We start from the raw sequence: 11,908 nt of genomic DNA, 5'->3' as shown, positions 1-11,908 counted from the left end.
AAATTATCTACTAACAACAGACCATTAAAAACAATAAATGTTTTATTTAAAATTACAGCAATCTATTAGTCCTCTTCATGGAAACAAGTGATAGGGCTTTGCAAATCTTCACTCTGCATTAAAAGTCTTCTCTGTAGCCTTCCATAATGGTAATAAATACCACCCAAATAAAATTTATATTGAACAGGAGACTTGATGGATCATCTGCTCTGTAAGCAAAAAACATTAAGATTTGATCTTGAATCAGAAAAGAAGGGAGCTGCACATTCTTTCCACACATGCATAAACACTGTCAATAGACCTGAGAAATAATAATAATGTTAGTTGCATTTGATCTAAATAATTAAGTCCCAGGAACAAGGCTTTGCTATGAAACGGTTCACTGAAGCACACAGAATTGTTGAAAGCTTTATTGTCTATATTAAAGTAAATTATATTCCTGAACTCAGAAATGTGCCAAGGAATTGTACAGGATGTGTCCTGGATGAGTGGTTTATCCTGATTTTATTTGGATTTGGACTTGGATTTGAACTTGGATTTGGTAGGGAAATTAAGGTTCCATAGGCTGGACAGAGGAACTGCTGTGTTGTGGACACCAGGATCTGAGTTCAGGAGAGGGAGGAAAAACCTGGGGATGCATCTACACATGTATTTTACTGCTGAAGAGACTAATTAGCTCCACAGTAAAGTGTCACCTTCTACATGTGCGCTCATATTAGGGTGCAGTAAATTAATGAACTTTGCCGTAAGATAGTATTGTCAGAGACAATACTGTCTTATGGCAGAGTAATTAACTGCAATCAAACCCGTGTGGATGGTGACCATAGGCATACATTGCCCAGTCAGCCTGGCCAGACTCCTAGCTGTTGCCGAGCCACATGGCTCTGCACTCTTACCACTCATGTGCCCCACCCAGACCCTTTACCACCTGATGCCACCACCCAGAGCCCAGGACTGACCTCCCCCACTACCCTCTGCTAGACCAGGCCTGCTCTGCCCAGCTCAAATTGCTGATGTCCCTGGCACATGTGTAGACGCTCTACCCAGGAGCTGTTTACTCCAACTCAAATGGTTCCAGAGTTGATTGCATTGATTTTATTGCACGTGTAGATACACCCTGGGTGTACTAGTCCAACATGGGTGAACTGGGGAAAGGGTGCAACACTTGTACCAAGACATGCTGACTCCTGAACATGTTTCTCAGTCTGGATAGAAAGCTGGATAGAAACCAGCAGCAGAATTGTTCCTCCTTTTGAGGCCCTAACTTTGTAGCTGGTTGCCTCTTTTTTAGAGCTGGGCTAGTCACTTCTACCATGTGATCATAACATTACCCGTCCATATGTATTGCGCAATTCGCCAGGCAACTGTGCAACAAGGGCAAGGTGTAGCAGGGGGTCTTGCAGGCTTCACATGCCTGCCCCATTCCATGGTGGGGCTGGGATTCCTGGATACCAACAACTGTGGAATCTGGGGACTTCAGCAATCGCGGTGGGGGGAGCAGGGTGAAGTCAAGGTTCGAGTTATTTCAAATTACAGATTTTTTTTTTTCCCAACAGACCACTGAGATGCTTTATAAAAGTGATACCAATCCAGTGCCTTGAAAGATCTTTGAATGGCTATCCACAGCCCAAAGCGCACAGAAAATTGGAAAGCTAAACAGCCATTATCCTTCAATCATGTCTGTCTCTTTTTGTTCCATCCCTCATACTCTTTTTGCAGTCCGAGCATGTTTTGGAATAGGTGCAACCCCACTCCACACATAATTTATCTCATTGATTTGCCCCTCCTCCCCCATAAGAGACAAGAGCCGCCCTGTAAAGGTAGTTTCTAGAGAAGGAAGAGGCAGTTTGTATTTTTTTGGAATATTTACAATTAGAGTAATAATAATTTCTTAGACATTTTTGTTTGTTGAGTGGCAGAAAAATATCTTTGATTTATAAAAGTCAAGCTCTCTTTTGCCTGCTTCATCAGAGTCCACTGCCAATAGATTAAACTCAGTCTTATATTTCAGTATCAGAAAGAATAAAAATATTCTTGATGGAGACTCAAGAAAACAAAAGATTTTCTAACTCATCCATTTGAATGAGCATGACTCAATCCACCGCCTATTGAAATGAGTGCTTTTTTGTTAACTGCTGGGGGCCCTGGATAAACCTATTGCGCTAAGAATAAAACTCGAGGTACGAAAGCTACCCTTCTTCGAGAAGTGTAACGCCTTTTTAAAATAACTTTTCAACTAACATTGAGCATGAGCAGATAAAAAGTTGCCATTAAAGACCCCGGGCCTTTCAAAGTTAATTTACTTTTGAAAATTGTAACCTGGTGTGGGGAGGTCTCCAATTTTATTAGGGCATGCTGCTGGGCAGCCCAATTTTTTTTTGCACACCCCCCACCAAGAGTGAAAGTATAATGAACCCTGGGTGAAGTAGCCCCTGCTGACTCAGAGGGACACTCAGGGCAAGGCAGGGGGAGGGAGGCAGCAGGGCAGGGAATAGCCATGGGTGCTTTTTAGGCTTTTTTTTTTTTGGATTGGAGCCACGAGCTCTCTCCCTCCCCGCGGGTGTGTTTGTGCATTGGGCGGGGGGAGCGGATCAGCCCCTCTCTTGCAGGATGCTCCAGCCGCACTCCCTGGCAGGGGCCCGGCGGAGCTGCAGCGCGCGGGGACTGAAGCCCAAGTGAATGGGGCGCCCCAACAACCCGGCGCCGGGAATGCGGCTGGTGCGTACCACACCCCTGCTCGGCCCGCGGGGGAAGCCCGGGGTCCCCTCCTCCGGGCTGCTCCCTGCCGCGAGCGGGCCAGGGACAGAGCCCCGTGTGCCCGCTCCGGGGCTGCACCGAGCTCCAGCCAGCATGGGGCACGGGGGCCACAGCGCCTTCCTCCAGCATCCCTTCCCTGCCCCACACTGCCCCTTTGCCAAGCCCCTCCAGCAGCCCTCCCCTGCCCCCATACTATCCCTTTGCCAAGCCCTCCAGCATCCCTCCCCTGCCCCATACTATCCTTTTGCCAAGCCCCTCCAGCATCCCTCCCCTGCCCCATACTATCCCTTTACCAAGCCCCTCCAGCATCCCTCCCCTGCCCCACACTTCCCCTTTGCCAAGCCCCTCCAGCAGCCCTCCCCTGCCCCATACTATCCTTTTGCCAAGCCCCTCCAGCATCCCTCCCCTGCCCCATACTATCCCTTTACCAAGCCCCTCCAGCATCCCTCCCCTGCCCCACACTTCCCCTTTGCCAAGCCCCTCCAGCAGCCCTCCCATCCCATACTATCCTTTTGCCAAGCCCCTCCAGCAGCTCTGCCCTGCCCCACACTGCCCCTTTGCCAAGCCGCCCCCCCCCCGAGAGGGCTCTAGTGCAGCAAACTTTTACTGGCTCCCCTTGGGCGAATAAAGCAAGAAAAAGAGATGGGGTTGTCACTGAAAGCAGGAAGAATCACTCTGCCCCACCCCAGGTCACTTTAGTTCTCAAGCCCCCTAAGTCCTGCTGGGACCCAGCTGCCCAGGCACGTTCCCCTGCTTTTGTGTCCCTTTGTTGTGTGCCTTGTTTCTGCTGACTGTAGTCACTGGGGATCAGCAGGCAGACCACATGCCCTCGCCTTTTGTTTCTAAGCTTTTTTTATTTTTTGGGGGCCTGAAAGGGTCAGGTTGCCTGGGGCCCCTGAGATAAAAAGGCAAAATATGCAGTGACAAGTGTTTTCCACAGCAAGAGTCATGGGAGAGCAATAGCATCAGACCCAGTCTGATGACGGCCACTTGGCAATGATTTCCTCCACCATTGCACGAGGCTAGCATCCTCCAAGACATGTCTTTAAATTACATCAAGAACTTCTATGAAGGATGTGTAAGTACGAAGTGAATCATGAAATGAAAGGGAAAGGAATAATCTGCTTTTTATTTTTATTTTAAAATTTTTTTAGCATTACAATTGGTCATGTTCAGAGACCAGCTGATCTGTTAAGAAATTCTGGAGGAATAGATTAGCATGAGACTTGTAACACTGTACATAACCCATGCTTTCCTTACAGGAAATATCAATGAGGCACAACGACTAATGGGAACTGGGGCATAAACTGGCCTGGTTCTTACAAGCCTTACTTCTGAGAAGTCAAAAGTTAGCTTCCAAGGATTCATAGATGGAGCCAATCATTCTTTTCCCATTGTGACAGTTTAAACAACAGCAAAACAAAATATGAAGTCTTCATTGAAGGATTCCGTCTTCAGTCTGTCTGGCATGTTTGTAATAGGAGAAGGCTGAATGTATATGATATCTACAGCTACTATTGATTTCTTTTTAAAGAGCTGTTAAACAGATTATCTGATGGAGGCTAAAGGAATGAGTGCTTATGAAATCTTTTAGAAACAGTGAGACATTTTAAGGCATTACTTGGTTACATATCCACTACAGTCTTCTTGTTGTGGTTGTTTTAAAGGGAGAGAAAGGAATGAGGAGGATTTTTCCAAATGTAAAGTACATTTTTTTGGTAAAGTGAAAGAATATACCTGCAAGAATAACAATATTTATCTTTGTCTTTTCTTTCAAATAATCCTGTCATTTGCAGCTCAGGCCGCCAACAGTAATTGGTCAGTTCCACACACTTTTCTTTGGCTCAGTTCGAATGTTTTTCCTTGGCGTTTTGGGCTTTGCAGTTTATGGAAATGAGGCCTTGCACTTCAGCTGTGATCCAGATAAGAGAGAGCTTAATCTCTTCTGTTACAATCAGTTCAGGCCAATTACTCCTCAGGTATTTTTTTATCTATTTTTTTTAAGTCAAGTTAGCAGAGTAATCTAAGAAGTACTTTGACAACGTAGTGATATAACTTAGAATATAAGATCATTTGTGGCAAAGAAAGGTGCTGTGCTTTTAACCTTATTCACAAGAGTAATCCTCACTGAATAGAAAAATAATCTTTAGTTGCTGGAAACAGTCAGACTATTTGCCAGAGTAAGGATAGCTCAGGTGAGAAAAGTTTGTAGGATCAGCTCATAAATGAACTATAATAAACAATATCTAACCTGAAAAGACTTGTAGACTGTAATGGCTGGATTCTGTGACTATATGCACACACCCATCTTTATTCACATGGGTATTTCCGCTGACCCTGTGGAATGGTTGAATGGGTAGTCTCCTGAGTAGGGTAGGGAAATGGGAGGCTACACCTGATTTTAATTTATGGCTCGGTGACTAACTGTGTATGATCCCGAACAAGTCAGTCAATTTACTGTGTGTCTCAGTTTACCATCCTTAAAAAAATATGGAGATAATACTTATTTGCAAAGGTGTTTTAGAGATAAAATCCTTCAATGTCTAAATAACCACCACCAGTGGTTAATAAGAACTACCCACACAAGTAAGGATTACTTATGTGAATAAAGGTATGCAGGCCCAGGACCTCTTCATTGTGACCTATTGTATTTATACCATAGTTTACCTCAATTCAGAGACTGTTAACAAAAAAGTAAATGAGCTCTAAATCCAGATTTTGGGGAAAAAAATGTAACATTGATTGTTCTTACCTTACATAATCTTTTAATTTTATATGTGTTTTATATATTGAATAGATTCTTATAAGAAATTCAGGTGTGAGTCTACTTTTAGCTGGCTCAATGCAGTTGCAAATGATCTGACAGCAAGTTTTCTGCTATACTTTAGGTATTCTGGGCATTACAGCTAGTGACCGTACTGGTACCTGGAGCAGTGTTTCATCTTTATGCAGCATGTAAAACCATCAATCAGGAAGATATCCTCCAAAAGCCTATCTACACTATTTTTTATATCCTCACCGTTTTGTTAAGGGTTGTCCTTGAAGTTGTGTCTTTTTGGCTTCAGAGTCACCTCTTTGGTTTCCAGGTGAACCCAGTCTACCGGTGTGATGCAGGAGCCCTCAATAAAAAGTTTAATATTACCCGTTGCTTGGTGCCAGAACACTTTGAAAAGACAATTTTCCTCATTGCTATGTACACATTTACTGTGATTACATTGGTGTTGTGTGTTGCTGAGATTTTTGAGATTTTATGTAGGAGGCTGGGTTTCTTAAACAATCAGTGACCCTATTTTCATACTGAATCATTCCTCTTTATCATTCATTCACACTTTTTTTGAATATGTACCACGGAGATCTCAGCTTGAAACATACCTTTCCTGTACACCTGGGTAAATTTGTACAGGAACTATATCTTTCTGTGAACTTTTATATTAATGTTTTAAAATGCAATATAAGAACCAGATCCAAAAGAAAATGATTATTTTACTTGCAACTTAATGGAAGATGCTATTTAAGTTTCCATATGGATTTGGAACAAGTCTGTTTGCAAATGGTGTGGTGCTTATGTAAATGATCTCATGATTTACTTTTAGTTCATTGAATTCTAATGTTTATGAAGTGAGCTTCTGTGTTCAGGTAGTGCCTGACATGATACACCAAAGTTCCCCAACTTTTCCCAAGAAGTTATGCTGTTGCAGCCTGAATCCTGAACAGCCACATCCTTGGCCTCCCATGAGACTCCTGACTGTGCTGTGGTTTTAATGACATGAAGCAATGTCTGCAAAGATATTGTTTGCAAGAAACATACTATTTTGTGTCATGCTATATGAAAAACTCTTTTTTAAAGCAAATGATAGGCACACAATTACTTGTATTGCTCTGACCACCCCTCCTCCATTTTTTCTTTGTAATATACCAAAATATATATGCATGGGTCATATTTATTTATGAAATAAAAGCTCAAGGGTACCACACTTGCCTCCATTATATAGCATAGAATGATTCATAAATATTTATTATACTTTCAGTTACAGTGATTTTAATTTTTTTAAGACCCCCATTGCTCTGGGCACAGGCCCACCTTGATTTCAATGAGAATTTTTTCTGATGGATGGAAGGACTGGGCCCTGAAGATTCCTTTTATTTAATTTTTTGTCAGGCCAGTTCTGCATTTCTATCACATTGCATACAGTTGTTAAATACAAAAATCAGCACACGAAAGTGATAAAGCTTTACCTTGAACTAAATGGATTTTGAGTTATACCTTAGTTATACCTTGAACTAAGTATTCTTTAGATCTATTTATATATCTTGTATTCTCTTGCACACCAGTTTCCATCTCAGAACTAAGGGATATCTTCAAATGAAAATTAATCATACTCCCTGGTTACGTGTGAGCTGACAGAAAGATAGATTTGGAAACTGGACAGAAGGAAGAGGTAGTTTCTGTTTTTTTAATGTTTACAATTAGAGTACTAATAATTTGGTAGATGTTTTTGTTTGTTGAGTGGAAGAAAAATATCTTTGATTTATAAAAGTCAGGCTCTCTTTTGCCTGCTTCATCATGGTCCATTACCAATAGATAAAACTCAGTCTTGTATTTCAATGTCAGAAAGAATTAAAATATTCTTGATGGAGACTCAAGAAAACAAAAGATTTTCTAACTCATTCTTTTGAATGAAAGTGACTTGATCCACTGCCTATTGAAGTGAGTGTTTTTTTGTTGACTTCTGTGGGCACTAGGTAAACCTACTGTGCTAAGAATAAAATTTGAGGTAGGAAAGCTTAACTTCTTTGAGAAGTGTAACGTATTTTTAAAATAACATTTTAGCTAACATAAGTTGCCATTAAAGATCCAGGGCCTTTCAAAGTTAATTTACTGTTGAAAACTCTGAGGAGAATCCCAGTACAGTATACATCTAGCCATCTTGTTCAAAGCCTGTTCATTTTACTCATGTAAGCAGTCTCAACAGTTGCAGTTCTGCAAACTTTGTAGTCTTTACCCACACAGAATATCCTATTCACTTTAGCAGAACTGCTCAGATGAGTGTAGAATTTGATCTTTGCTGGACCTATCTGGATCCAAACTGTATAGAGGTTATGTAGTTCTTACTTTTTGATGAGCTGGCTGATGCTGACATCCTAAATTCTAATGTGTTTACTGTGTAATAGATTTAATGTTCTGATCTTTTCCATGGAAGTAAGTAATGTTCCTCTTGTCCCTAAAACTAAACAAATATATGTTTAGCTGACCATGGATATAACTATTTATTTCTCATTTTCAAGTAGCACAAGAGGAGAAAAAATACCTGCCTTAATTTGTTGATTATATATCATGTGTTATGGTCAGTACATAGGTGCTTAGTTTTTGCTGTATACATCAAATATCCATCCAGCTGTTTACATATATGCAGGGACTGTTTTTTCAAATTCATTCTGTAATCTCAGGTATAATAAACCTTTTATGTACAAAATGCAACATGTAATTTATGTTGAAGTTACAATTTATTTGTACTAACTACAGAGCTGTTCAACCATACTCCAATCACATTTAATGAGATACTGGGATGTTTGTAGAGCAAAATAAATAAATATAAAAAGAGTTCTGTTACAATTGTGTTATTATTTTGTCCTGAGCTTCCATAAACAAAAAGCTGAGCTGACCGCATATTAATAACTAGCCAATTGCCCATCATGAATGACAGATTTCAAAGGAGTGCTTACATGACCAGCCCCAAAGGGTGCCCCTGCCCCTGTCCATTCTGTTGCCCCTCACTGCCAAGCCACAGCCCTCCAGCCCTGCTGCTGCCCCTCACTCCTAACCCACTGACCCCAGCACTGCCAGTGACCCTCACTCACCAAACTGCAGTACCCTGCTCCCCTGGGCCCTGATGGTGAACCTCACTCCCAACCTACAGCTCCCCACCTCGCATCCCTGCTGGTACCCCTGACTCCTGACCCACAGCCCCCCCCGCACCGCCAGTGACCCCCGCACTCCCAGCCCACCCCCCCTCGCACCCCTGCTGGTCCCCCTGACTCCTGACCCACAGCCCCCCCAGCACCGCCAGTGACCCCCGCACTCCCAGCCCACAATCCCCCACCCCCACACTCCTGACCCACAGCCCCCTACTCCATCAGCCCTACCAGAAGGGCCCCAGCTGTCCCCATCCTGACTGGCCGGAGTATGGTGACTCCGATACTGAACTTTTAATTAAAAAGTGGCAATGGGCTGATTCATACCCAGAGGTAAATCCAAACACTGTAACACCTACTTGGCCCCAAATAACTGTGCACGTGCTCCCCTTCAAGGGCCTGGCACATCAATGCCAGAACAAAGAAAAATGGTCAGCAGGTGGTGGCAGTGTGTGTCTGGCCCCAGTGCGGGCTGGAAGGAAGAGGATGGGGAGGCTTGGGCACCTCCTGCCCTGGGATGAGGCTGCTGCACTGCACCAGGCAGCCTGGCCACAACCCCCTCCCTCCCTCCCCCCTACCCACCCAGGATCTCGTAGCTGCTCAGCCCCTGTGAGCAGAGCACAGGCCACAGCCCCTGTTCTGCCCTCCCAGCCAGGGATTTCCCTGCTGACCTCCAAACCCCACCACCCTTTTCTCTCACTGAAGAACAGCAACCCTCCCTGCCCACCTTGCCCTGTTACAGCCCCAGCCCCTGCTCCCCCTGCCCGAATCAGATGTCCGGGATTTTGCTGTGCTCTGGGGGTGGAAGCTGTGGGAGGCGATCGGAGGCAGCAGGGAGCACCGCATGGATCTGCACCTCCACAGCTGCAGGCAGATATGTGTGCGCTCCCTGCTGCCCCCGATCACCCTCCCCTGCTCCCACCAGCAGAACAAAGGAAAGTCCTGGACATTTGGGCAGATTTAAAAAAACAAGCCCTGACTGAGATCAGAGGGCTTAAAAAAGAGGACACGGACATGTGCTAACCCTATCTCGGTGGCACATGCACACTTGATCAAAAGAGTTAGACAGACAGACAGACAAAGCCCTTTATTATATTAGAATATAAATGTGTATAAACTGAATTTATTTACAAAGAACATACATTAGAAATACCAACTATCACTTTTTTAACTGAAACAACTCAGTTGAAAGACTTTTATCCATGTTGATGGCATTTAGCAAAATGTCAACATATAGGCCCTTGCTCATCAAGGCATGTGTATTGTAGTGCCTTAAACTTAGGTATCTCTGCCTACAAGCAAAATTCCAAAAGAAGAGTTATGCATCCTAGGTCCCCATACCTAAAATGGTGGTACTGTTTCACAGCATCCATAAAACTAGTTTTAGTCAAGTAAGGATTTAAGATACCCAAGTCCAAAACAGCCCTTCTCTGTACTCCTAGATCTCAGTATTCCCAAAGTTCTCTTCCTGCTTCTCCAGACCAACAGCCCTTCCTTCCCTTGTTTCCTCTATAGCATCTTTTCATTAGCACCCTTGTATGTAGTTTCCTTCAGACACCAGAACCTCTGCACCTTTATTCCATGTTCCCATATTGTGTGTCACATGCACCAGATCCATGTCCCCAGCTGGAGTACTTGGCCAGTATTTGGAGGTACAGTGAGCTATTTCCATTAGAAGACATTTATGATTTTAATCATGTGGTTTTATGTTTCCCTGGTTGGGATATGAATCAAACAGAAAAAGGTAGAGGAGTGCAGTGTTGCCAGCCATAGCTATTTTTAAGGGGCCTACACCAAGTCTGGGTGAATGCCTGTTCACCAGAGCGCCCCATGGGATGACAAGGTCAAACAGTCACAAACTTCTTCAAGACCATTTCAGGCTGGACATAAGGAAGAATTTTACAGTCTGAGCCCCCAAGGCCTAAATCAGACTGCCACCAGAGGTAGTGCAAGTGACTGCTCTGGAGTCAATTGGACGTTTATCTTGCTGAGATCCAGTGACCCCAGCTGACTTTCTGCCCCTGGGGCAGGGGGCTGGACTCGATGATCTTCCGAGGTCCCTTCCAGCCCTGTCTATGAAATCTATGAATGTCACAGAAACGTAACCACAGCAAAAGGCCCCAAAGCAGCTAAACCAGCTAATGAAAAAACTGGTTAAAAATGTAACTGTAATCCAGGTAACAATTCCAAAACTCTTTTCAGTTAGCACTCTGCCAAAAAAATCTTGCTTTGTAGATTTTATTTTGGGAATCCAGTACATGTACTTCTTTTGCTTTTCTCCTAGTTTCCTACTTCTGACTCTCAGGGAAATACACATGCAGAACAATGAAATCAATCTGCAATTAATATATCTGCATCCAGTTTAATTTTTAGGTAATGGTTTCCATTGAGCTTGAAGAGATAGAAGGGACTACCCACAACCACCTTATTCAGGTGGTGGGATTGACCATGAATCAAAGATACAGTTGCCTGAGACCATCCAATTTTCAGCATAACGTTACAATGCTCCAGTACCCTAACCAGTCCTATTTTCCATTTTCTTTAGGAAAACATAAGAAAGTAGACCTGGGAGGGACCTCACAAGGTCATCTAGTCTAGCCCCCTGCTCAATCTAGTATTGTCCCTGACTGAACCAACCCAGCCAAGTGTCTGTCCAACCTGCTTTTGAGAGTTTCCAAGGATGGAGATTCCACAGTTTCTCTAGGTAGCCTGTTCCAGTGCTTGACCACCCACACAGTCAAGAAGTTCCTCCTACTCTCCAACCTAAATTTCCTCTGCTGCAGCTTAAGGCCATTGCTCCTAGTCCTGTACCCTACAGCCACTGAGAAAAGCCCATTTCCATCCTCTCTATAATTACTCTTCAGGTCTTTAAAGACTGTTCTCAAATTCCCTTCTCAGTTTTCTCCAGACTAGGTGACCCTAGCTCTTTCAGCCTCTCCTCATAAGTCATGCTTCCCTTGCCTCTAACCATTGTTGTTGCTGCTCTCTGCTGGACTATTTCCAATCTGTCTACATCTTTCTTAAAGTGTGGGGCCCAAAACTGGACATAGTACTTCAAGTGAGGCCTCACCTGTGCTGACTAGAATTGCTGTTCTTGATTTGCAGCTGACAATCCTGTGAATACAACTTTCTTCTCTTTATTCCTTCATACCTGGACCCCTAACGTCCCTCTCTCAGGCTGTGTAAACATTCATTTATCAAGCTTTAAACAAAATAAAATTAAATCCATTTAAAGGGC

General features: G+C 43.5%; 1 protein-coding gene across 1 annotated transcript; it reads left to right on the top strand.

Annotated features, from left to right (window-relative positions):
* Nucleotides 1-2,679: 2,679 nt before the first annotated feature.
* On the top strand, nucleotides 2,680-6,041 carry GJE1 (gap junction protein epsilon 1). The gene is made up of 3 exons (XM_025200304.1): nucleotides 2,680-2,718; nucleotides 4,554-4,736; nucleotides 5,646-6,041. The coding sequence occupies exons 1-3, from the start codon at nucleotides 2,680-2,682 to the stop codon at nucleotides 6,039-6,041; spliced, it is 618 nt and encodes a 205-aa protein (XP_025056089.1).
* The last annotated feature ends 5,867 nt before the right edge of the window (nucleotides 6,042-11,908 follow it).

Source organism: Alligator sinensis, unplaced genomic scaffold (genome assembly GCF_000455745.1).
Source record: "Alligator sinensis unplaced genomic scaffold, ASM45574v1 scaffold542_1, whole genome shotgun sequence".
Taxonomy (NCBI): domain Eukaryota; kingdom Metazoa; phylum Chordata; order Crocodylia; family Alligatoridae; genus Alligator; species Alligator sinensis.
The sequence above is the reverse complement of the archived record's forward strand: the minus strand, read 5'-3'. Positions and strand labels throughout refer to the sequence as shown.